The 27,680-nt window shown below is 41.9% G+C and overlaps 1 protein-coding gene across 1 annotated transcript; it reads left to right on the forward strand.

Moving 5' to 3' along the window:
* The first annotated feature begins 8,218 nt into the window (after positions 1–8,218).
* On the forward strand, positions 8,219–18,707 carry AKAP3 (A-kinase anchoring protein 3). Its single transcript, XM_067531018.1, has 2 exons — positions 8,219–10,258; positions 18,469–18,707. Exons 1-2 carry the CDS (start codon positions 8,219–8,221, stop codon positions 18,622–18,624), a joined length of 2,196 nt encoding a protein of 731 aa, XP_067387119.1. The 3' UTR covers positions 18,625–18,707.
* Positions 18,708–27,680: the final 8,973 nt, after the last annotated feature.

Consider the following 27,680-nt stretch of genomic DNA (forward strand, 5'->3'; position numbering starts at 1 on the left):
ACACACAACCAAAATAAAATGATTGAAATGCTGTCCATTAACAAAGACAGCTGTTCTTGGTTTCTAACACGAGAGGCTAAATTATTTCCCCAAATTAAAAATTTCTTGTGTCAAATTAAAAACTCCCAGGGCACTAGATTGAAGACCTTCTCTATGTTGAGAGCAAAGAGACAACTTTCACCTGTTAAAACCATTGCATATCAGGATGGCATTTAATACCTCTCTTCAATTGTTACCTATCAGTTTGTTCTGCCTGAAGTTTGATTGATTACCTTTGGTGACAGATAGTAGAAATGAGTTAAAGGTGTTGTTGGGGAGGCAGTGTTGCCTAGTGGCTAGTGTACTAGACTAGCACTTAGGAGACCTGGATTCTAGTCCCACCTCTGCCACTAGCCTGTTAGGTAATCTTGAGCAAGTCACTTCACCTCTCTGTGTCTCAGCTTCCTCATCTATAATTGAGATAATGAAGCCTCCCTTATAATGCTCTTTATGAACTACTGATGAAAAGTGTTATAGAAGAATGAGTAATAATTTGTTATTATTAATAGTCAGTTACTATTTTTTTCCCAAGTAGCATATTTTGTGGACTGAAGTCCCAACTTTACAAGCTCCCCTGTTTTTATAGTTATTTGCATCTGTTGCTCATTGTTTACCTTTTTTTGTAATTTTAATGTCTTTTCCCTAATTGTCCCTTTTATAGCAAAAATCTCTGCTTCATTTTTCTCTTGATACAGTGGTTACATACATTGTTCCTTGATTCTGCCTCAGCTTTCCCCACAAAATTCCCTTTCCCATAATATACTTCAACAAAAAAAAAGAATCTTTGAGAAGAATGGATGTGTCCAGTGCACAGTCAGACCTGTGCAAACAAATTATTTTAGCACCTATGTAAAGACCTGCTTTTAGCTGGGCAAATACTAAAATGAGAACTATATCAGTTACACTTAGACACAAGGACCCCGAGGCAGAAAATCCAATAGGAGAATGTTGGGTGAGGGCACAGAACTGCCCCAGACACCTTTCCATTGGGGGAGGCTAGTAGGAGCCCAACACAAAGCGTGCAGTGTGGTCATGAGGAGTGCTGAATCAGCACATCCTCTGTTTCAGGGTGTGACTAGTTTTTAAAGCTGGCAACTCCAAACTCCCTGCCTTTCCTGGGTTGCAAGGATCTAGGCTGGTGAAGGGAGGCATAACGTCTTACACTTTTCAGTACCATGCTCAGGAAATCTCTCCCAGCACCTAATTGCGGTAAATCATTAGCAAAGTGCATCTCTTCCTGTCATCCATGCTATGTGAATCTTAACACAAGCAGATTGTCCCGTACAGGCACACAGGGGTGTAATTTGCTGCAGCTGGTGGGGAATTCACTTTTTGGATAGGCCAAGCAATGGTATTTAAGGGTTATGCCAGGTCCAAACTTCTAATTTATTGTCAGGGCCCACAGGATCACTGCATGCATCTCTTGGGTACCTTGTTCTCACTCTGTCTGTAGCTGGACCTGACCACCTGCTCCAGCTGGCTCCAGGCTTCCCAGCAGAATGGGGGGTGCAGGCAGTTTGCATTGCTGTGTGCCCATTCCCATTTCCCTCAGCCAACACAGCCTTTCTGCCACCACAGGCCCATGGCCCATTTCTCCAGTACAGCTCAGTGAATCAAGGCCATTCTTTTCTACTTTACAGGGACATAATCACTTTGAAATTTAGTCATCTAAAAAAAGTTAGATGAGTTGTTTCAGCTCCAAACCTATCCCGGAGTCTCCCTGACCATTTTTGTGGTTTTGTAATCACAGTTTTCTAAAAATGTAAGTGTTTTCTCCCACCTGTTGCCACATAAATGATCCAAACAAGGGAAACTGACTATAAAGGGGAAATAGTGAAACAGATGATAAACAAAGTGAATCAAAAGCACAAAGTAAATAAATGGAAATAATCAAGTTTTTTCTTTCTCTAATCTTTTCGGTTAGATTAATCACAAGTGATACTTATAGTAATAAATACGAGAGCAGTGTAATTTTTAAGGTGATGATTCATCATTCCCATACCCACATTTCTTTGTACTCTGTGTCAAGTTTGACCTAAATTCTCTACCACACTAGTGGAGCAGACTGGAAATTCCGTGGCATCTTCCAATTCCTTGAATGTATTTGCTTTATTGAATGAAATATGATCGAATGGGATATTCCAAGGGAATTTACACACATGCTTAACTTTACACACCGTAAGTAGACCAATTGAAGTCAGCAGGACTACCCCCAGAAGGTAAAGTTAAGCACGTGCTTAAGTCTTTGCAGGACAAGGGCCTAAGGGAATTATGAGCCAAAATCCTTCCGAGCCATAATGAATAGAACCAACAATACAGTGCCGTTGTGTTAATTTGGTATTTAATTATGCTTCCTCATAACTTTTACTGTATGCAGAATTTTTTATTGAAAGTGAAAACCACTGTTAGTATTTGTCTAAACAAATAATGTATGGCAAGCTGAAGTGTAAATCTGCAGTGCACTAGCCTACCACACACTAACTGTCCGTGTGGACCCTGCTACCACATACTAAAAGTGTGTTGACCTACCTCTGTTTCAAAGCAGAGTAGATCAGAGTACAATAAGAAACGTTTAGTGCATGGCAGCCTAGTCCACACAGACAGTGCATACACAACACCCTAATGCACTTTGGATTTACACTCCATCTTGCTGCACGCTAACTGCTCATCTGGACTAGCCCTTAAAAAGTTGAGGGGTTAGCAGGAAATTTTGGAAGTTGTTGAGGGGACAGTTGAGGCTTTTGGCAGCTGACCAGGTGTTGGAGGCAATTAACATTTGAAATAAGCACATTAGCTGGATGTGAAAATGATCAGCAATGTAATAGATAACAATGTTGATATTGAACTTCACATAATTAGATTTCTAAATTAACACAGCTCTCAGAGATATGGTTTCAGGATGTGTGCAGACTCACACTGCAGAATGACATCGGTGTACCACTTTACATGCTTTTCATATTGGAAAGCTGTCTTCACAAGCATGAGAGCTAGAATTCTGGAGCATAATGCTTCAGCAAGTCCACAGCTACAGAGTACATAGGACCTTGACTGTACCCAGTTAATTATTATTTACATCTAAACCATAACTGTATTATTCTGCCTTGCTACCTGTTGCTGCTTTCTTTTGACTGCAGTGTAAACTGTAGTTGAAAGCTTAGAGAGTTTAGTCCTGAAATGTATAATTTTCTTTCTCTACCCCACACTCCTCAGATTTTATTTCTGCCATCCAGTGGGCCTTTAAAAAGGTGACACTGGTGCTGTAGATGGTTTTTAATGTTCTCAAGTTTATGGTGATATTTCAAGTCACAAAAAGTTTTGCAAGCTGGATGGAAAGCAGGAAGCTGCTGCTGCTGCTTGACAAAGATGTCTTAAAAACATAAATATTTCTTCTCCCTTTATAGGTTCTGATTTTATATGGCTGCCTATGGGAGCAATTCTCAGAACTTGTGAGGGAAAATCACAATTTTTCAGAGACTTTCCCTGGGTCTCGGAGCGTGTTCTAGAAAACGGTGAGTTTGTTCGTTCTGTTTGAACCTTATTTTTATTAAAACTCAGCTCTGAAACTGTTGGGAGAAATGTCTTGAAGACAAGGATTGGATTAGGACTCTCTGCTCTTGTGGGGCACTTGTGTAATATACTCAGTTGTCTGAATTTTCAAAATTTGCAATCTTCCCTTACAAAATCATGGTTGTATTTTCTGGCAATTGTATCCTCTGTCAGGACGGAGTTTTTAAAAGAATAAAGGAGTTAGATGCCCAACTCTCACTGAATTGCCTTTGAAAATCCCAACAGCAGTGTACAACTCTCAATGCCTGTCAGAATCCATACACGCAATCCCCTCTGCAAAATTGTGCTTAAAGGGCCATTGCTATCTTGAAATTCTGATTTCTATCTGAAAATGTTGTACCTTCTGAAATTTCAAGTAACACCTAAAGTTTCTATAGCTAAAAGAATTTAGTGTGGATAAAGAATTGTCTTTGTTTTCGTCAGTTTATTGGCTAGGATTAACTTCTGCTCCATAGTAAGGTGCTGCTCTGAGATTATCTCTGGAGTGATGAAGGGCCATGTGGATCAAGGGACCCCATTTTGGATATCTCTTCCGGAGATCATCACTGATTGACATGTCCCCAACATTGTCCACATTCCTTCCCCTTTCATATCTGTGCCTCTGAATTTGGTTTTCTTTTCACTTCATCACAGATGACTGACAACATTGACTGGTTACAGAGCCAAAATGGACTTTGTAAAGTGGATCGCTATACCCCAGGAGGCGAAGAACAGAACTGGACAGTAAGAAAAGTCTTCTTTTTTAAAATTATTTTATAAATTTAGAGAAATAGTCTAAGAAAATAACCAACAAAAACCATACAGAGCATGAAAAATGCTTTGTCTCTCTGAGGATATATTAAAGAAAGGTAAATGTTTTTCCCAATGAATTTGTTGGTAAACAAGGCACTCTACATTGCAATTATATTTTCAGTCATGCAATCAAAAATGCCAGATGTTTGCACTGTTATATTACGAATTTGGACTCATTTGAATGGTTTATTCTATATGTTTCATACCTTGGATGTAGGAAAGTCTTTATCTCTCATATATGGTAGTTACTGGTCTCTTACAGTAAGGGATTTTCTCTCCAAATGAGAGGAATCAAAGTCTTCAGCTCCATATTTGTAAATAATGTAAGGTTACCATTCAGGAAAATGGGATCTAGAATTTTTTCATCTGGTATAGACATTTGCCTTATCTTCCAAAGTAAAATATTGTATGTTTTTTCTGACTCCATTTAAGGGTACGCTAATAGAGCAGGCGGGAGTGGGGAGAAATGATTTTCCTGTCCTGTAAACCTTTTTGAGGCTTTGAAAATGTTCCTGTTCCACATCGGGACAAAACCTGAGACTTTTAGAAGATTTTCAAAAGCCAGAATACAAGCAGGAGACCCCAGGGTAGTCTGGTGGTTAAGGTATGCCTGTGGGAGAGCCCCTCCTCTGTCATGCTTCTATGTCCCAGGTGAGTGCCTTGAGCATCTGGTTATGGCGGCATAGATTTTACTGTAGCTTCAGCCAGAAATTCCACCCTGGACCTGCAGAACCTTTCCCAGTGAAAGTTTGGTCAAAACTCGTATATTTTCCAGTGAAAACCAAATTCTCCAAAAATTCACAATCAATGCTATTTGGCAATATTGCCTAATGTAGACTTTGGCACAAGCCAGGAATACTGAGGTTAATGCAAAGGGGCAAATTTAAAGAGCTGTTATGCATCTGTCACTATTGTGCCGTAAGTGTTGACCTTACGGCAGATGTTGGTTTAATCTCAATGAAAAGTCATCTGCTGTATGCTCATCATTAATCATCTTGCTGATGAATTTGGCTACACATAGTGTACTCGAAGAAAACATAGGGTATGATGGCACTCTGTTAGCTCTGGGTGAATAGTGAGAAAATTTATTCACAAATGTTGTGCTGAGATCAAAAAAGAATTTACTTTTAACTTTGTTCACCCCACCTGCCTTTTTATTAGCTCTTTGCAAAAGCCATGCATGTTTGTTCATACATAAGTTCCCCCAAAGCAGTATTTGAACCAGAACCATAGATTTATTTAATACATTTGTCAAATAAATTGTTAGTTGTGATTTGTTCATCCAGCTCTGGTACTCAGAACGTCATGACATCACCAGCAGCTGTTATCAAAAATACCAACAACTTGTTTTAACTTGCTAATGTATGGTAAAGATTATGGATAAAATAAGAGGTATGAGTCATCTTCAAATTAAGTGAATTTGATTATGGTAGTTATTCTTAAAGTAAATGTGCTGAGAGAGTTGTTGATAGCTGCAGTGTATAAAATGAAAGAATATATATAAATATTAGTCAGGGCTAAACTGTGCTCTTTAACACTGGTATAAATCCAAAGTAATTCCACCAGAGTCAGTGGGCAAGATTCTCCTTTGGGTATACCTTTATTAGTCCAGACTAACTCCAGTGAACTCAATTACTCTGGATTTATATCAGTGTGACTTAAGAGCTGGGGCCTCTGATTTCAGTGGGACTTCTTACAAAATAAAGTATATTTCAGCTTGGGCAAGATTGGCAGAATCGGGCCTACAGACAGGCTGTGGCCACCTTCAAAAACAGAAATCAGGAATCCTGACTGAAACTGTGAGATTCTTGTTGGTTTTAGTTTGCTTGGGTTCATACCAATTTTCTATGAATTCTGATTAATGTAGTTGTGCACACTGAGTTTTGCTGAAACTTTTGGATTTATCTGATTCCCAAATAATGATCGCAGTAAAGAGTAGTGTGAAATTGGCAAAGTTTTGTAAAGCTCTGTAACACTAATCAGTTTAGTAGGTTTCAGTCTGTGATATTGCTATTTGTTCACCACTGTATATCTTTCTAGTCGTGTAGCCTGTTGGCCCTGGTGTAGCAGAGGTTGTATCCTGGACTGACACTCTAGTGTTCTTTTGTGTAGGCAATATTGTGGGGCTGAAGTTTGCTGTTGTCCAGGCTTGAGGGCTTTATTGGATCTAAGCATTACATCCCTGCTCCCTCCCAATCATGCAGTCAGATAAAATACATCATGCATCCCAAAGAGATGTCCTTTTGGGACTTATAATACAAGGATGAGATGAGAGTTAGTCATCTCTCTTTCTATCAGCTGCACTCTACATGTAGACATAGTCAGTCACATCAGTGAAACTGATGAGGAGAATATTGAATGCATAAACAATACAACAGCTGCAGCGTTAAGGCAGATAAATTAATTAAACCATAATTTCCCCCATCAGGTTCTCAGAATTACTAGAGAGTTAAGGGTGTTAAGATTACTGGACAAAATTATTTATTATTATTTTTATTATAAGTAATTTGAGTACAGCTGCTATATATTTCTTTCACTCTCGAGGGCAGAAGCCATCAGCTCCACATCAAACTCCTCCATTTAATTTGAGGGGATATCCAGGTGGCCTAATGGGATAGTTACCTGGCTATTCATTATGACTATGATTGTTATGTTCCTCTCCATCGGAGTGCTTTAAAAGGGAAAATGTCGCTAAAGAGTCCCTGTAGCTGCCGCCAGTTACTAGATAAATGACACCCACACCTGTGGAGCTGTGACCAGAACACTAGTCCTTCAGCTTCACAATTACAGGCCTCTCACTGGCAATAGTAGTAAGATCCTTATCATGAGAATGAGTTAGCTAATAGATGGTGACATCAGATACACACACAAAGCAAGTACATTTCAGAGGGTCAGAGAAAATGAGATTAAATGTACTAAACTTCATTCCTTTGTTGCTATTCTCAGATAACAAGTAAACTCATTCTCGGTGCTGGAAGGGTAAACCAAAGAGCAGTCTCCTGATCTTTAAAAAACAATGTATTTCTTGGTGAATCAAGTCAATGGTGTATGACATTTGGATCCTTGGTTTATTCATCCATGAAGAGATTAAACTCAGATGTATCTATACCTTTTGGCTTCTCTCTGCACAGTTATTAAAATATCCAATTTTTACATCCATCCATTAGTCCTTGCCATTTGCATTTTTCTCTACTATGTAACCCATACAGAACAAAAGAGGTCAGACAACTTACTAGTGTAGGACTTGGTCCAGCTCCCACTGAAAGCAGCGAGAGTCTTTCTATTCACATCAAAGGGTGCATCTACACTAGAATAGTTAATACCCATGTCCCAACTTCAGCCAGCAATGGTGCAGCTGCACCAGTGCTAAGCCACCAGTCTACATCAGGGTTTCATGCCATGATAGTAAAAATGTCACCATGTCTGCACTAGCACTTACATTGGTTCTACCACTGGTCAAGCTGCGACACTGCTAGCTGTTGCTATAATATAGGTACTGATTTTTCTGGCGTTAAACAAGGCTGATGAGAGTTGCATTAGGCCTTTATAGAATGCTTTGAGTTGAGCCAGGTCTCTGTACCAAGGGAATATGAATTTTGGGGAAATAAATCATTGTAAATTTATGATTTGTTTCAATCCTTAGACCGATTCAACAAAACTTTTCAAACAAGCTGCATCCGACCCACTCAAAGTCTTAAGCTGGCTCCGAAAAGACCTCGAAAGATGTGCACTTGGAATCCAGGATGTGCTGAAGTCTGCCAGTAAACAGAGGGCTTGTGAGAACTCAAGGGAGCCATCAATAGGTGGGCAGAGCATCCAAATGCGCAATGCACCCTCACCAGGTGGTTTCAGCGTCTACGATGAGCAGTTTAGCATGGATGTCAGATCCAACAGTGGGTCACCTGATTTTCATATGGAGATGAAAGCCACCTCAAGTCAAAAGGAACCAAAGGACGTAGAAAGTCAGCTTACTTCTGCAGATGCCAAGCAAGATGTGGATGAAGTCTCTTTTTATGTTAATAGACTTTCTAACCTTGTCATTGCCATGGCACGTAAAGAGATTAATGACAAGACAGATGGCACTGATAAGTGTATACACAAGTCACTTTTCGCCTCTCTTGGGGAACCAGGTCACAAGTCTGTTGGAGTGGGCACAGAGGAAGGCAAAAATAATCCATCGGAGAATATAACTCATATTAATATGAAGGAAAGTAAATATGAGGAGAATCCATCTTCCAAGAAGAAAACATTTTTTTATAAAGAAGTAAATGAACAATCTTCAAACAGAAGTGAGCAGAGTCATGAAAGAAGGTCAGCGCACAGTGAGAACAGAACATGCCATCATAAAAAACGCTTTGGCCCAGATGAATTTACAAATACTTTAAGCAAAGGGATACTGGTTTATGCCAATAATGTGGTTTCAGATATGATGGTCTCGGTTATGAAGACTATGAAAGTTCAGGTGAATGACTCAAGCATAGCATGTGTGGTGCTGAAAAAGGTGATACTAAAGCACTCGAAGGAGGTAGTTTCAGACTTAATAGATTCCTGTATGAAAAATTTACACAACGTCACAGGGACACTGATGACTGACTCAGATTTTGTTTCGGCAGTGAAGCGAAGCCTCTTCAGTCAAGGAAGTCATAAGGCTGCAGAAATAGTACAAGCAATGCTAAACCGTTTGCATTCTACCTTAATTGTGCAGACACCAGCAGGAGATAAGTCCCAATCTCAAAGCCTTGCGTATGCATCTGTGAAGACAGGTTCACGAGCAGCAGACGCAAAGGCTCAGAACTTGAGGTTTTCAGCAACGAAAACGGAAACAATTACCAAAGAGAAAGAAAAAGAAATGACCTGTGCAGAAACAGTAGGTAACCACATAATTAAGCATGGGCTTACTTTATGGCATCAAAACCAACAAAAATGTAACAGATGCTCGAAATCCCAGCCTTCAGCAAGGGAAGCTGAACCTAAACCTCCAGAAAATCCACACTGGAGTTCAGAAATTCAGGACCTTGCCAAAATCTCAGGAGATGCATGGGCAAAAGATCTGATTGTGACTGCACTATTGTTGATACAGTATCATCTAATCCAACAGGAGAATGCAGGCAAGGGCACAGCTGAAGGGGGCAAAACTAACAAAGCAGGTACCACTGCATTTGGATTCCTCTCCCAAGAATCCCATGATAAAGGCGGCTGCAGTAGTTTCAGGCCAACGTCAGCGAAAGATCAGGATCCATCAAAACAAACTGATGAATCAGATTCCCAGAAGTCAGAACTTCAAAAGCAGAACCCTGAAAATGACATGTCCAGTGTCATATTAATGCTCATCCGAAAATTAATAAATGAGACTGGTTGCAAAATAGAAGGCCAGCAAGGAACTTTGATGGATGAAACAAACAAGAATCTCGGCAAAACCTCTGAGGGACATGCTCTTTCAGAAGTTGAACAGTCCTGTGAAGAGGCTCTATCTGGACTGACAAAAATGATTACTGATCAGTTTGACATAAGTGGAAAAGAGGGGGGCAGTGGGCAATTTATTGATAGTTTGGTGGATACAGTGACAAAGTTGTGTCTTATGATAGCTAAATACAGCAACCCAGAGTCTGCTCTAGCAGAGATAGGGGACAGGGAAGATGGCACAGGCTCCATGGATTCCAAGGGCACAGGAACTGCTGAGGCTGGACTTGGATCAGGTGAAGACAATGTATCCGGTCGCAAAGTGGTAGTGATGAATCAGAATCCTTCTGAGAGCTTACATAACAAACAGCTCCAAGCGCTCCTCCAGTGGGTAGCAGCCTCTCAGACAAATGTGCCTGTATTGTATTTCTTGGATGAGGATGATGAGTTTCTGAATAAGGTAAGCAATGAAGCAATAGGGTAATGGGCAGGAACATTAGAACATGGTGGGATTTAGGTTCTTTCTTCAATTTTTTATTATCTTGTGGTGTAAGCTTTTGTTCTAAGGAAAACTGAATTTTTGGCCGTTTCTTTTGCTAAAATAGTACTCAAAATGTTAATGATGTTGCCTGTATAAAATAACAGCATCATAAACGTTAGAGGTGGAAAAAACTATTATGCCATCTAGTCCATCCTCTTGCCAGTGAAGAATTGTTCTGTATGATGCACTCTCCACTACTTTGATAAGTCTAGTTTTAAATGACCGAAGTGATTTTACTTCTACCACTGCCCTCAGATTAATACTAGTATGAACTTTTTCATGAGATTCTATTTATGATACATTTTATGAAACTGACCTCCTTTGTAAAGCACTTTGAGATCCACAGATGAAAAGCACTATATAAGGGTAGGTAATTAATTAATTATTATTATTAATTAAAAAGAGACACTTAACTTAAAAGTTACATATTGTGGACAATCAAATTTCTTTCCCTAAATTACTAGTCTTAAATTATTAATAGTGAAAAAATTTTAAATCCAAATTACTGTTCACGGTCTTACTTTTTATATTTTTTCACTTAGAAGGCCGTTTGTCTGGTTTTAAGCTGCACAGTCCTGGTTTTCTAAAGTAGTGTTCTCTGTCCAGTAGTGATTTAGACCTAGACGTGCATGACAGAGGATGCCAGTTTTCAAAGCATGCCACCACCCCATCCCAACCGACATGACCTCACACGCACCAAGCATGCAAAGTTATGCTGGTTGGGGCGGGGCGATGGGCTTTGAAAAATGGCATCCTCTGTGCAGCACGACCTTGCACACACAAGGCATGCAAGGTCACGCTGGCGGTGGTGTATCCACACTGTTCCCAGAAGTACTAGAATGTCTGGCATTCAGGGGATGTGGCAGTGTCCGCCCTACTTCCACCTTGGACAATGAAAATCAGTGTTAGTGTTGTTATAGTAGATTTCACTTTCAGGTTGCTGCAGTTTGCTCTATATACACAGGAATCAGAAAAATGGAAACATTTGTATTGGTCTTATTTGCCTGTTTTTACAACATCTAAATTTTGGGTCAATTTTGAGTTGACAGTGTCACTTTAATGTCATAGCACTACTTAGTTTCACCCCTTTATATTATCCTAAATAATTCCTCTCTCCCCTTGGTATTTGCACCTTTCAAATATATGAGGATTTTTATCAAATCCCCTCAGAACTGTTACTTAGCCAGGGTATAAGTAGATTGATTTATGAGGACAGACTGAAAAAAACCTCTCTCTCCATGCCTCTAGTCATTTGTTATTCCCTTCTATACTTCCTCCAATTTGTATTAGTATTACAGAGGCATTGGTGGCTCCTTCCTAATTAAAGCTTTATTTAGACTTATATATTTTCATTTAAAGCAAGAAAAAAATATCCTCCATTTCACACTTCAGTGATTGAATTTAGTTTCCAAATTTTACACACCAATTCTTAGTAGGCTAATTGAATTTTCTATATATTTTAAATCAAATTTCTGATTTTGTCAAAAGAAGCATTTTGTTTAGTGTTGCCCTGACCATCTCACCTTTTTGTCTCCCTCTAGCTAAAAAACACACAATCCCCATAAACACAAGACTTCAAACACATACAATCCAATAGTATCTGAGATGTAGGCCACTGTTCAGATTTTAAATTACCATTTTAAAATTATTCTCCTTATTTGGCTTAATCAATTTGATCTACTCCAAGGAAAGTTGCTGGAAATGTCAATTTCTGGCAGCTGCTTAAGTTCTTCAGTGCTGTCAGCTTACGTCCCTGATTTAGTCTCTGTATTGAGTCCAAAAGGCACTCTAGCCCTGCTGGGGAATGTGGCAGGCCAAATTAACAAAAAGGTCACATCTCCGGAGTTCCTTTTATAACAAACCAACATTCTCCCTCCTAGAGCTTTCTTTTTCCAGTCTTTCTTCTGGTAGCAAAGACTTTGCTACAGATGATGTGGTAGCAAAGTTCAAAGTAAACTAACTTCTCCCTGGGGTTATTTTTCCAAAATCCTATATCCAAATTAAAATCTAAACAGATATTTCTTCCCTCTCCTTGGGAGAGATTCTCAGCACTTCTTGCTCCCTACAGGTCTCCCTCTGATCTGGGGCAAGGCTGGGTTCCTTCTCCAAGCATGACTTGTTTCAGCCTATTCCCAGCGGTCTTGGGATTTACAAGGCATGACATCTCCTCTGTGCTTTAGGAAGAAGGAAGCTCGAATCTTCTGTCCTGGACAGAAGCAGCAGCCTGGGTTTGCTTCCTAAACTGCACTGTCTTCCTGAGATCACTTCCTTTTCCTCGGTAGTTGTCTTGATCCTGCAATCCTTTAATGGGGGTAAGACTGAGCTTGGAGGCTTTCCTCATCATCCTTCATGGGCGGTTACAGCCTGTTTTAGGGAGGCTTAACGCAGGCTGTGGGGGCATATGGGATTTTGGAGGATGTAGAGGGAGCTGTGTGAGAGGCAGGGGTGTGTGCTCAGTTTGGTCTCCTCATTTAACCCCTAGTTCATCATAGGGGGAATTCTGCTGTCCACTGAATGAAAGAAAGTTTGTTGGTCTGGATCTTCCACCAACTATCTTTATGAGGCTGGTGGAAACCTTGGAGTGGGGAGAACAGCAGATAAGTGGAGGAGGCAGAAGGAGAGAAGAAAAGCTTGCGGACAGGCAGGTTGGACAGCAAGGAGCTCACAGCACACTATCTTCTTACTCTCCAGCCCATAGGCTTCTCTGCTACCTAATGCTTAGGCTTTCTACCCGTCTTGTTCAATGGTTCCCCAGCTCTCCTGCTGTCCTCCTACCATGAAGCAATAGGGTTATTGGGATGGGGAAATGGGGTCAACTAGGGGACAGCTGGGAAGGAGCTGGAGTGACAGGGGCCAAGGGGATACGTAGCCCTGGGAACTCAATAGGCTGGAGATCTGGACTGGCACAAAAGCTAGTGAGCTGGGAATGGAAAGATGGACATCCGAGGGACAGAAACGTCTTGGCCTACAGACACCTGCTCGTGTATCTGCTCTCCTAATCCCACTTGTCTTCCTTCCTTCTCCCACTCTTCCTCAATGTCTGTGATCTCCATTTCTCTTCCCTTCCCCTCGGACTCCCAAGTATCTCATAGCATGGGCCACTGTGAGTGCCAGTCTGATAAACTTCGGCATCATTGAGATGAGCTAAGCCCAGAAAAACCAGAAGAAATGTCATCTTCCCTGGGCTACTTCCATTATGCAAAGCTGTCATCTGACTGAGCCAGGCAGGCAGACTGACCAATGCTAAAGCCTCTGAAGGAAGATATGGGGACAAATGGAGTTCTGGTGACCATGGAGTGCGGGAGCAGGGCATCACTGAGCCTACCTGCTTCTGCTTCTGCTGTGCTCACAAAGTCACTCTGAGACCCTGGGGTTCATAGACTCACAGACTCTAAGGTCAGAAGGGACCAATATGATCATCTAGTCTGACCTCCTGCACAATGCAGGCCACAGAACCTCACCCTGTTATAAACCTCTAACCTATTTCTGAGTTATTAAAATCCTCAAATCATGGTTTAAAGACTTTAAGGTACAGAGAATCCAATTCGTCTATATCTGGGAAGTTAAAGTCTCCCATAATCACAGAGTTTCCACTAGTATTTACTTCATTAAAAGCCTTAAAGAGGTCTGTATCCATGTCCAAATCAGATCCCAGTGGTCTGTAGCACACCCCAAGCACTATTCCAGGGGAAACTCCACTAGTTTTCTTCCCCAACGTGATTTTTACCCAGACAGACTCTGTCTTATCAATTCCATCACTTCTAATTTCTTTATAGTCTACCTCATCACTGATATACAATGCTACTCTACCACCTTTGCCTTTATATCTATCTTTCCTAAACAGCACAGACCCTTCAATACTTGTACACCAGTCGTGACTACTATTCCACCATGTTTCTGTTACCACTATAGTATCTGGTTTCACTTCCTCTACCAGTAGCTCTAGTTCCTCCATTTTGTTACCCAACCTCCTTGCATTGGTGTACAAACATCTTAATTTTTGCTGTTTGGCTCCGCTCACGTTCCTTACCTGATTTGTCACAGTCATTCTACTGCCAATATCTCCTATTAGACTGGTATCTACACCACCCTTCCTCTGAGTGTCCATTCTGCTCCCCACTGCTATGTCCTTTCTTACTCCATTTTCCTCCCTCTCAATGCTAAAATCAGGCATGGAAATTACTTGGGGCTCTCCCAACCATCTCCCCCAACTCCCTAGTTTAAATATCTCTTAATCAGTTGTGCCAGCCTCCACCCTAGAAGTGCATTTCCCTCCCTACTCAAGTGAAGTCTATCCCAAGAGAACAGTCCTCTGTCCATGAATGCCTCCCAGTGACCATATGTCCCAAACCCTCCTTATAGCACCACTGCCTGAGCCATCTGTTGATCATCAGAATCTTGTCACGCCTTTATTGTCCTCCTCTAACGACAGGCAGAATCCCACTGAAGATCACCTGAGCCTCAATTCCCTTAAGAGTCTTCCCCAGCCTGGCATAGTTTCCAGCGAGAATCTAGCTACATCATTTGTACCCACATGAAGGACAATCAGCGGATTCTTTTCCTCTCCCATTAGGATCCTTTTCAGCCTCAGGTCCACATCCCGTATCTTAGCACCTGGCAGACAGCACACCCTTCTGTTCTCTGTATCAGCTCTGGTTACAGCCCTGTCTGTTCTTCTCAGCAGGGAGTCCCCAATCACGTAGACCTGCCTTTTCCTGGTGACGGTAAAATTCTCCAGCCTATCCCCTGTTCTTTCTGGCTGCAAGTCATCTCGTCTACTATTCTCCTTTGCAATCTTATGCAACCATTCCTGTATCCTCCTGGGGCTCTTATTTAGTAGTATCTCCATTGGCTCATCCACTCTTTGTATAGGACTAGCTGCTCTTCCCTTCTTCCTTGCCCTCCCACCTTCAGTAACCACCTGCTGTGCCCCTTCTTCAGTTTCCAATTCTGCAAACCTGTTTCTGAGCTCTGTTTCTCCTTCACTAGCCCGTCTTTTCCTCTGCTGGGTTCTCGCAGTCACATGCTTCCACTGGCCACTTTCCTTACCCAGCATTCTCCCCTCAGAGTTCATTGGTTCTGCTTCCATCTGCAGGTCTGGGTTTTTCCCTTCAGCCTCCTCATTCCTTTGCTCCATCATCTGCTCGAACCCCCTTCTAAACTCAACCAGAGTTTCCACCTGCATCTCCAACACTCGAATCTTCTCTTCCATCAGCTCTATGAGGTGGCTCTTCAGTAACCACTGGTGCAGTTTTATTTACCATCTCTGTTCCTACCACCTTTCCCCATACACAACTTGCCTTTTAGCATCTGTACCCAGAAGGGAAGCGCTATTGCTCTGCTTCAACTCTCTGGCTCTCTCCCTCCTGGCTTCCTTCCTCTCAACCCTTTATGCAGTCCCAGGTTAATTGGCCTGGCAGCTGTCTCTGGTTCTCTAATTAGGTGCTGGTTTTCTCCAGCCAGCTCCAATTTACCTCCCTAAATGGGAGCTGGCATGACAGGGGGCTGACTTAGTAGTCCTTGCCCAGCACCCTGTCACAAGTGCTATGTGTAACTGTGCATGGGCAAAAGGAGAAGAGGACAGTGCAAAGAGGGAGCAAGAGGAAAAGTGCAGTTTCTGTTTTTGATTAACTTTCTCTGGTTCACTATAGGAGGAGCTCCGTTTGGTGCTGAATCAAAAGAGGTTTATTGGTTTATCTTGAGTGAAAAGTTGGCTAAACTGATAAAACATCATGTAGTCAGATGCATTTAGTCATGCTATAGACTACCTAATGTTCCTGTGCCGGAACATCTCAGGGCTTTATAAGGTAGGGGACAGTGGCTTCAATAGCTTGTATTGCAATATGCCCTTCTCTGAAATAAATAGGACTACTACATGGAGTTCAGGTCATACCCTCATGAATGACTATTCTCTCAACACTGCTTCAAGAGTAGTTGCTGGTTTTGGAAGATCGGTGCTTCACTAACCGGGTTCCACAGTCCACCTACTCAGGAAGGTTATTACCTCCTCGTTTCTTACTGTGGTGCTTTGTGGAAACAGTGTCATGAAGGAGAAAAGGCAGTTATTTACCAATAGTAACCTTTGTTCTCTTAGTGTATTGGCTCCATATAGCCATGCTGTTTCCCCTTTCCCAGTTTCATGCTACAGAAACCACCTACAAATAGGAGTTCTGGTTGTAGAGGAGAACTGAAGGATGGTTAGAAAGCATGGGATATGCGTAACCTTGTTCTAGGGGATGTTGGAAGTGGGTGAATTGTGCACCCTCCCTAACTGCCAGCTACTGCTCCAAATATAGTTCCCTGGTCACTTGTCTAGGCATTTGACTCGTGCGCTGTGGCTCTGTGGAAGCCATACAGTAAGAGAAGAAGAGTTATTGTGGGTAAGTGATGCCTCTTTTCAAGGGTGCGTAAATATGAGTAAGTAGATGAAATTAAGAAAAAGAAAATGCAGCATTTCCTGAGAGACAAATCTAATTAAACTGGAATAGTCTCCCAAAAGAAATGTTGGAAGCCTATTGGTAGGAACCTTTAAAACTAGACTGAGGAAAGCCTGGATAATTGATTACTGGAAGCAAGCTGGCACTGGGGAATAGATTCACCGAGGTCAATGGTACTAAGTATTTTTCAGGTTCTATTTCTATAATATGAGTAAAAGAGCTGGGATTGGAATGTTATTGCATTTTTTCATCTTGTAGGAGAAAGGTTACTGAGGAACAAAGCTCAGCCACAGACCTAAACCTTCCCAAGTCTTGAAAATTTAGGGCCTGATCCAAAAACAATTGAGATCAATGATAGGATTACCACTGACATCAATGGGCACTGAACCATGCCCATACTTACTCTGGTCTGGCTAAAGAGACAGAAGGCAAGACATTCTGAGTGAATGAACATGAACACACACATCCTGACATTTACTTCTCAAATTCTGCTCCATTCTGCCTTGTGCTCTTCAAACAGTGGGTGTTCTTAAATGCCATATGTGCTCCGATACCTCACCAGGATGGAATAATAAGCCTTCCACTTCAACTATGAGTTTCCAGTCACGTTTCATTTTAGTAAAAAACCGTCTCTGTATCAACCTTACTTTTTGGCATCTGATTCCCTCCCTTCAATGTTTTAATAAAAAAAGATTAAAAGAAAACCTTTTTTTTTCCTGGAAGTGCCTAAAATTTTATTGTCACCATTGTATTTAACTGTAGTCTGCTGTATAATTACACATTGATAATTTAAAAAAAAATAGTTTCCATGACAGATGGTAATTGCTCAGGAGTCAGGATATGTTGTTTGGCATCAATACTATCCTAACTGGCATGGAAGAAAAGCCATAAACGTTTGAAAAGAAGACACACTTCAAAGTGAAATATATGGCACATTTTCAATTGCCTTTGTTTTTCTCAATACTAAAACCAGTCAGACCCAGGATGACTTGTCTGCAGCCAGGCAGGTACTCAGAACGCCAGAAGTGTTTTCATTTTCTTCTTCTGTGGCCCAACAATGCCTGTTCTCCTTGGCTCCCAGTACACAATTTGATTTGCATTTTAATAAATAACAGACACAAAAAAGTGGAGCCAAATGGTTTTTTGACAGAGATAGACGCCAAGAAACAATGTATGCCTTTCTTGAACAATTGTGCTATTAACAATTGTTATTGGTAGTACAGCCCACTCGTTTGTATTTTGGGCCAAGCCTTGCTCACTTTATGCACTTAGTTTCATTCAAGACAATGGGCCTACTCAAGTGAGTTAGGAAAGTTGGGTTTTATGCAATAAAGTAGCTGCTGATGAAGATTTTTCTGATATTCAGCCTAATTTTTTCCTTTGTTAGCCTTAACCCATTTCTTCTAGTAATTGTGCCTTTGTGTAGAACACTAAGTAATTCTCTCCCTTTTGGATTTTGTAGAGGATTATCTTGTCCCTATTTACAAACGACCTAGCCAGATTAGCTATTTGGCTATTTTAATCAGTCCTCATTGGTCTGAAGCACCTGGGCTTATACACCCTAAGAGAGCAGAATGGAAGTAGGTGAATGAGAAGTACTCCAACATCCTTGCCCCTCATTTCTCCATTTTAAAATATTCCATTTACAGTGTATCATACCTGTGTTTTGTTTTGCTTCTGTTTGTTTCACAGCTTCAACAACTGTCATCAATAGCAGTGGAGAAGGGATACAGTGTGGGGGAAGTCATACAGGCAGTGCTGAAGTATGAGAAAGAAAAACAACTGGGCGAGGCCCTGGGAAACTTTGTTCGGTTGCCAGTGCTGGACTGGCTGCTTAATAACCTGTGAGCAGAGCCATCTCCTCTCTTTTCCTCACCAGCAGTGCTTCGATTACAGCCAAGCACCTATTACAACTCCAACATATCAGACTCAACTATCCACCACTGATTTGTAGGATACGATATTATCAGTTATACTGACTCCTGCTGGACAAGCATATAAATAAAACAAAACAAAACAGCTAACGAAGTCTGGTTGAAAAAGTTAATTGTAAGGTGTCCCTTTTAGATGTTTTCATAAATTGAATTTTATACCTTGTGGCCTCCCACTCTCACTGAATTTCTCTCTTCCCATGTATCTTTTTCAAGCACAGCCTGGTCTAGGAGATGAAGAATTAAGGTCTTTAACAAGACTTTTCACTGTATTTGGGTCCAAGTTTGAACAGTGCTGAATAGTTCCTGACTTGATTCACCCATGCACATGCCAGTCAGATTACAATATGCATCCTTCTGTGTCCCCAGGGACAACTGCTCTTGGGTGGGGAGTGACTCATCAGGGAAAGGCAACTTAAATTCCTTGATCATCCTTCTCTCTGAGGCTGGCCAGGAGTTACAAAGAATAAATGTCTCTCATAGGCACCTTAGCCACTTCTAGTTACCCAGCTAGGGCAGCACACTTTTGAGGTTGTGGCTGTCAGCTCAGTGTCCCTCAACAAAGTAGGGATTTGAAGGTGTAAGATATGCATCTTGAGGTGTATAATAGTCACACTGCAGTGCTGGAGGTTTATATACAAATTTACTGTATCACTGATAATTACATTTTAAAAATTGTGGAGAGCTGGGGGGAAGCATGTAGTAGGATATCTCAGAGACTGGAGGTTAGGTCTGGTCTTATGTAACATCTTCACTAGTGATCTAGAAGAACAAATGCACAGATGATGCTAACAGAAAAGAGTCAAAATACCACTGAGGGCAGAGAATCGGACCTAGAGAGATTAGAACTGTGGGCAGAATCTAGCATATGAAATGGAATTTAGAAAAATGCAAGATACAGCAGAAAAATAATCTGAAACACAAATATTAAATGTGAAGCAGAATCCAGGAAATAAATGCTGAAAGAGACCCAGGGATGATAATGAATAGTATCTAGATGGGAATTTACAGTGCAATAAGGCAGCAGGGTTTTATAGACCAGTCAGCTAAACTTCAGTACCCAGAATGACAATGGAGCAAATAATAAGCACCTAGAAGATAAGTAACAGTCGATATGGATTTGTCAAGAACAAATCATGTAAAACAAACCAACTATCCTTCTTTGACAGGAAAACAAGACTTACAGATGGCAGGGAAGCAGTAGATGTGCTATATCTCGATTTTAGTAAGGCTTTTGCTACTGTCTCACATGACCTTCTCATAAATAGACTAGGGAAATATAGCCTATAGATGGGTGCACAAGTGGTTGGAAAACCACAGGGTAATCATCAATGATTCACAATCAAGCTGGATGGGCATATGGAATGGAGTCCTATAGGTATCTGTTCTGGATCTGGTTCTGTTCAATATCTTCATAAATTATTTGGATAATGGCACAGAGGGTACACTTATAAAGTTTGCAGATGATACCAAGGTGGGAGGGGTTGCAAGTGCTTTGGAGGACTGGATTAGAATTCAAAATGATTTTGAAAAACTGGAGAAACAGTCTGAAATAGATAGGGTGAAATTTAATAAGGACAAATGTAAAGTAAAACATAGGAAGGAATAACCAAATACAAATTGGGAAATGACTTCTTATGAGAGTTTACTATGAGGAGAGGTAGATCATGTCCTCCAGTTAGAAGCCATAGAACCAGTACATCCACATCTATGTGGCAAGAGGTTCTACTCTCATTATTTCCGAATACCCACTCAAAGCAGCCTTCTTCAAGACTGTCCCTATCTCGGAGATCTGTAGAGCGGCAACGTGCATGTCAGCCCACACCTTTGCAGAAGACTATGCGATCACTGGGGATTCTGCCATCTTTGACGCTACAGTATTATCATCGGTAACTGACCCGACTCTGAAGTTTCCGCCCTCCAGAAGAGGTACTACTCAGGAATCACCTACAGTGGAACACCCATAGGGACACTACTCGAAGAAGAAAAAAAAAAATCACTCACCTTCTGCAGTAATGATGGTTCTTTGAGATGTGTCCCCCTATGGGTTCGCCACAATGCACCCTCCTCCCCTGTACTACAGAGTTCTTGCTAATGAGGGGAGGGGTTAGCACACACACATACTGATTAACCTCGTGGTACAGCACAAGGAGAGACAGCACATGTGCAAGCCTAACGGATACTACCATTGAACTTCTCCAATTAGCAAAGCAGAGACGCAAGCACACCTACAGTGGAGCGCCCACAGGGGGACACACCTCTCGAAAAAAACCCATCATTAACGCACAAGACAAACAAAACAAGAGTATCTTCTTGTTTCAAACAAAAATTGAACAGTTTGTATAAAAAAAAATCAAAGCAAGAAGTTTCTTTTTTCAGATTTCCTCCCCCACTACCACCCAAAATGATCAACTGAAATCAATGGGAGTTGCATAAATACCTTTGAGGATCTGGGCCTATGCATTTATACAGTGCCTAGAGAATGGGGCCCTGTGATAGGTTGCTCTACTTACTGCTAGATGGCACCAACTCCTTGTGGTTCTGGGGATTAGTTTGGTCAGGTCAATACCCCTTCCTGCTGTGATAGCCCCTCAGTTTCTCCTCTGTAGCTTCTCTCAGGAGCTGCCGCATCCTCTTTGTGACTCAGCTCTCCGGCCATGTCACTATTGTGGTTTCCCCTTCTGGGGGGAAGCCTACCACGGTTCCTGCTCTCCAGCAGTCTTCTCCTTCCCAGTGCCCCTCTTGCAGTGCTTGGTTGGGGAACCCAGGCCCACGCTCTTCTCCAGGTTCCAGCTCAGGGACTCGCTAGTCAGCAGTCAAGGTCTGTTCCACTCCATGCCTTGCTAACGTTTCCCTGAGCCCTCTTCTAACTTTCTGGCTCTCCCTTCCTTCTTTGGGTCTGCCAGTTTCACCGCTCCCTCCTCTCAGAGAGCAACTGAAGCCTACATGTCTCTGAAGTCACTCCCTGGGAGAAAGAAGGTGTTTGGAAGGCTACTCACTTCTTCCCTGCAGTCCCCTCTGCTTTCCTTTTTTCTGTCTTTGTAGAAGCCCTGCCTGTCCCCCACAGGTGAGCATCTCTCTAATTAGCTGCTTCCAGCCTAAAGCTCCCTTGTTTGCAACCTAATTAGCTGATTGGGCCCACCTGGCCCAATTCAGATCTTGCAGGGCCAGTGTGGGAATCACACCCCATCACAGGCCCTAATATCATTTAAGGCCTCTAACTACACTAATTATTGCTATTAGTGTCTAGTCTGAATTCAAACCCAAACAGATGTTTCTAAATTCTTTGAACATCTGTTTTAATTTTACCCACTCCTGGAAAAGCAGTGGGTTTTTTAAAAAATGTTAGGCATTTGTTAAGGAAACCTAAGTGGGTGCATATAATACTTGAGTGCACAGTTTATTCATTTAATCCCTGAATCAGCAAGGTACTTAGCAAGTCTCTAAGCAAAGGATTAGTCTCACAGACGTCAATGAGACAGACTACTCATATGCTTAAAATTAGACCCAGGCTTAAATACCTTGCTAATGCTGGCCCTGGTTTATCTGACTCACAGAGCCAAATTGAATAATTCAATAAAGAAATTAAGAGCTACTGGAAATTTTAAAAATTTCTTCAGCATAAATGGAGTGAAATGAAACCACCACGTGAGGGCAGCAGAGGGACAGGAATGAGACAGGAGTGGGTAGGCTGCATCTTGACCAATGGTGCCTTGGATGCACCACATTTGATGGTATGTCTATAGCCCAAGTCTGAATATTTATACTGCAGTTAAGCCTCCCCTCCACAGGTGTCTAACTGCAGTGTAGACATACCCTAAGGGTAAGTCAGAGGGATAAAAAACCCATGGCTGGCCCAGGTCAGCTGACGTGGATTTGCAGGGCTTGGTCTCTGTGGTTGAAGAAGTGCTGTGTAGACATTCAGGCTTGAGCTGAAGCCTGAGCTCTGGGACCCTGTGAGTGGGGGAGGGTCCCAGAACCTGAGTGTCTATGCAGCAATTTTAAGCCCCGCAGCCAAGTCAGCTGACTTAGGCCAGTTGTGGATCCTTAATTCCAGTGAAGATATAGCCTTAAAGACAAATAAGTGGATCTCGTTTTGGAACCTACCAGGACACAAGAACATAGGGATTTGCTGAGATCTGGGAATTCAAATATGAAACGCACGGAGACATATACAGTAGCGCCCCTGTTTATCTGATCTAATTGGAGCTGGGACCAGATCGGATAATCAAAAATTCAGATGAGCAGGAAAATGGGCAAAGAGCTTTCTATCCATTATTTTAAGATGCGGAGTTGTTTTAAGCTAACTGACTGTTCCCAGAAAAGCATAAGAACATAGTCCCCTTCTTTGTTTCCAGTCTACACAAACCGTTAATTCTAGTAAAGGGTGCCAGATTTTAAAAATGCAGAAATGATCATTTTAAGTTGTAACAAACATGTAATATGCATAAAGTATCAAATTAAAATACAGTACTGTATACAGCACAGTGGTAGGTACTCACAGTGGTAGGTACTCATATTTATAATGGATGGAAAAAATCTGAGTTTGCGATACTGTGCTTTTTCCCATGTAGTAATGTTGGGCTATTTAATTAATAATCTCTATTTTAGCATCCAATGACAGTACTACACGTCAGTCTTTTACAAGGCTGAAAAGATGTGACTGTTACAGAAGTATTGCCATGGAAGTGACACCCATTTCCCATATTCCTCTGTGTGCACTGGTTGTTCTGTTAGAGAACTGGATAATGGAGGCTCAAATACATGGGATTCTTCTGCATAAGGGAAACTGTTTCATGCTACTCATTTGAGTTTCTCTGAATTTTTTCTTAAAGCCTCAAATGAGTAATATGAATCAGTTTCACATTCTACATCAAGGCAAAGAATTGGCTACAGTCAAACTAAGAGCATTTTGAATGTTTCTAGACAAAGAGCGAAACCCTGGCCCCGCTGATGTCGGTGACAAAACTCCCAGGCGGGCCAAGATTTCACTCAAAAGAAAAAAAAAAATTAAACAGAATTACAAGACAGGCAGTAAGATTTGAACAAGGAGAAAAGTTAGAAAAATATTTATGCTTCCCAGTCTAACTCTTTGTTTCAGCATAAGAAAAGACAGGCATCCGAGTGTCTAAGTACTTGTACGTAGTACTGGTTAAAAACAAAAATTCAGATGTTTCAATAGCATTTGTTCCCTTTTTAAGAAAATCCATAGAAATTTGTAACAAATCTTCCAAAAATCTTATTTGCCTCAAATAAAAAAATTTGATGTTGAAAAAGTCCTACTATGATATTAAGCCAACCAATCAAAATGAAAAAAATGCACATTTTTAAATTTTATTTTATATACATACATACATGTATAAATTGAAAAAAAAAAACCACTAAACCAAAAAAACCAACTGCAATCTGCAGAGCAAGATACTCCCTGGCATTTTTCACTAACCATGATGGGCCTAGGTCTGAATTGCTGGTGGCAACTTGGATTCTTTCCAGCGCTCCTAGTGTGTGTTGGTCCAGGGAAGTGCTCAGTTCAGTGAAGGGAGAAGCTGGGTTTTCTTCCTGGTTCTGGAGAGTGGCTGCTGCCATGCAGAAAGGCTATTATAGACACTGGCCATTTCCTCCTAAAACATACCACAAACACAGTGAGGTTTAAAAATGTCGTAGTGGTTATGACCAAACCTAATGTTGACCATGACTAGCAGACAGGTTTTGTAAACATGATTTCCCTTTGTCGCTACTCCATGCAAAGTCTTTTTTAAAAAGACATGTTAATTAATACAGGTTAGCTGACATGTTTTTTTTCCCCAAGCCTGCAAAATCACAAAGCAATTCATGGTCCAGAAGAGTTCTGCAGGGTGGGATTTAACTGCTGTAGTGGTAGTGGGAAGAGAGAAAGATTTTTAGGTTCAGCCATAACAGTGGCATAGGGCTTCTGAGAAATCCTATAGATTATAAAACAAGAAGGGATTATTTTGTGCTGGATTTTGCCTCTGATAGTCTTTTCCATCAGCATTGCTAGTATTTTCTTCCTTTCTGCTTCATCCAGCTAATCAAAGACCTAAGCAACATCCCCATTGACTTCAGTGGGGCCAGGATTTCATCTCAAGGCAGCTGAACATGCTCTTAGTTTACTGCACCTAAACCATTTCAGCTGACTGAGGCTGCAGGCCTCGTGGTGGAAGGAAACGTAGGCACCGACTGTTGCAAAGGGCTTAAAAGAGACATTGGTTGCTGCCTTTTACAAAGGAAATGAGCTGGTCAGAGTATCACTGAATGCTCAGCACAGCAGGAACTCTGACGCTGATATGAAGCATTTCTAGGAATTACATGTGTCTTGTACCAGCACTCTAACACATTTCTCTACTTTTCTTTGACAAGTCTTTAGCTTCAAAGTGTTACTAAGAAAAGTAACTGATCTACTATAATGTAAAGTAGGGCCACACTGTACCTGGCCTTTGCATAAATGCATGTGCGAGGTGAAGGGCAAAATAACTTTTCCTCTCTGGGCTGGAGCCCAGCACGAATTCAGTATTGCCCTTATTTGTATTCCAGCAGTGCCTTACGGGCCCCATTGTAGCTGGCTCTGTACAGGCACTAAGTGAGACAATGCCTGCCGTGCAGCTTTTACCATCTACTTGGAGAAGACAGACAAGGAGTCGAAGAATGTAAAATGGGAACAACAAGATCTTCTAACAGGGAACAGAGGCATTAAGTGATTTGCCCATGGTCACAAAGAAAGTCTGTGGTAGAGCCAGGAACTGAACCCACCTCTTTTAAGGCCTAGTCTAGGACCTTAATCGCAGGACCAGTGCTCTCCTCAGAAGAGTGATTAGCATACTCCAGCGTGCAGACACTCAGCTACCATGGTGATGGGTGCAGTATAAAAACTGATATAGACCAGACACTGCTCCTGACAAACACTTCCTGGGGCACCAGCGGCTCTAAAATGGGCAGATATATGATGCTGCAGTGGTGGCTCCAGTCGTCAGCCATGCCATGAGGCCTCTCACTGGCTGCCACCAGATTTCCATCCCCCCTTAGTCTACAGATGGATACAGAAGGACTGAGCAACATAGGGTGCTCCATGCAGCCTCTTGTGTGATGTGAGGCCTCTGTTACACCTGGCACTGCAGCCGTACCTGCCCCCAGTTTCTCTGTGTGGTAAAGGCAGCCATTTGCTGCTCCTCCATTATGACAGAGTCCCCTGGGACACCAGGGACTACAGCAGCGCCCATAGTCTAATCCTCAGCCTGGTCTGAGGGAGCTGCTACTCCCAACCGGTGATTAAACAGGCTTCTCCGTGAGTCCACCATGAACACTGCTTGCTCTGTCCCAGTGGGTAGCTCCATACCACTCAGGCCCAAGGGAAAATGGTTTGGCTTTCCCAGTCATCGTATTCACTGTCAGACCAGGAGCCCTGTATTTGTCTTCTGGTCTCTGCTCTTTACACTCACGTCATCAGCTCCTGCTTTCCTACCTCCTCATATCTCCGTCTTCCCTTCCCTCCTGCCCTTCCCCGCTCTCACAAGCTCTGCCGCCTTCTCTCCTGTCAGCCCCGCCCTATCTCTCCCTTCCTCTCATTCTCACTCGGCAGCACCTTCTTGTCTCTGAAGGTCTATATCCACCACATTCACCCTTTGTCCCTGCTCCTCACCCTTTTGAATGGCCATTCACGCCTCTCTCTTCCCAGCTTTCCCTCTCCCCACCACCTCGCATTCTCCCTTCCATTCTCCTGCTACCACTGGAATTCCTGCTCTAACCCTCAGAAATCTCACATTGATCCACAGCCTCTTTATCCTCCACTCCTGCCATCTCTTCTTGCTCACCAAAGCCTCGGCCACTCTTTCTGATTCATCCAGGGTTGCTGCCTTCTCCTTCATGAAGGCTCTCATTCTGGAAGACACCGAAGCGTATCTTAAATCCCATCCCTATTTAGCAATGCTCTTTAAGAACATGCTTAAAGTTATACATGTGCTGTAAGTCCCACTGACATCACTGGGACCTAATTATATGTCCAAGTGATTTCTAGGATCAGGGCCGAAATTCTCACCTATTCTCTCTTTGTCACTTTCAGTCTCTCTCCTTTCCCTTATCCCTCCGCACTCTTTTGAGATCTTTAGTAGTTCACTCCAGCAGACTCTTCTCACTCCCTCAGAGTGCCCCTAGGCTATGCCCCTAACTACATGGCTTTCTTTGTCAGACTTTGATGCCCAGCTCTTTATTCTTTCACCTCGATCTCTTGAGTGACTTCTGTTTTCACATCAGCGACCTGTGTAATTCTATGCCTCTCGCTTCCTCTCGTTAAACTCATTTTCTTCCCAGCTTTGGACTTACTCATTCAATGAATCTATTTTACTAAACAGTGTTCCTTTACCAGTCTTCTCCCTTGTCCTTTCAGTCCCTCCTTTCATTATCCACACACAACTTGAAATCAATGGGGTTATTCCAGATTTACACTGATGTAACTGAGGAAGGAATTTGGATCCTTGTCTATGCTTCCTTCACTGCTCTCTCTGCATCTGGCATCAGCCTTCTCTGTCTCTGTATACAAGTTCATCACTATTGGTCTGAGAGTCTTCTCTGCAGTTTTGGGACAGCCTGCCTATATCTTTGCCTCCATCTCTCAACATATGTTCTCCCTTGCCTCTTAATTTCACTTTTCATTTCACTACTCTGTACTTGTCCTTCCTGTATAGATATAAAGTTCCAGAGAGGTAGCCGTGTTAGTCTGTATACAGCAAAAAACAAAACAAAACGAGAGTTCTGTAGCCCTTTAAAGACTAACAAATTTCTGCGGGCATAAGTTTTCATGGGCTGCAATCCACTTTGTCAGCTGCATAAAATGCTAATTACAGATAGGAAGTATATATATATACACACATCCAAGGGTAAGAAATAACAATGGGGAGGGTAAGTGTTAACAAAGTCCATTCAGTTAGAGTAGATGAGACCTATGGACTTTGTTAACACTTA

This window comes from Emydura macquarii, unplaced genomic scaffold (genome assembly GCF_026122565.2).
Source record: "Emydura macquarii macquarii isolate MOO-44397 ecotype Brisbane River unplaced genomic scaffold, CSIRO-AGI_Emac_v2 contig_3122, whole genome shotgun sequence".
NCBI lineage: Eukaryota > Metazoa > Chordata > Testudines > Chelidae > Emydura > Emydura macquarii.

Excerpts from the sequence above, each read along its gene's own strand:
- AKAP3 (XM_067531018.1), top strand. The coding sequence starts at position 8,219 with ATGCGCAATGCACCCTCACCAGGTGGTTTCAGCGTCTACGATGAGCAG. Across the intron at positions 10,259-18,468 it reads ATGATGAGTTTCTGAATAAG|CTTCAACAACTGTCATCAAT; the intron begins GTAAGCAATGAA and ends TTTGTTTCACAG.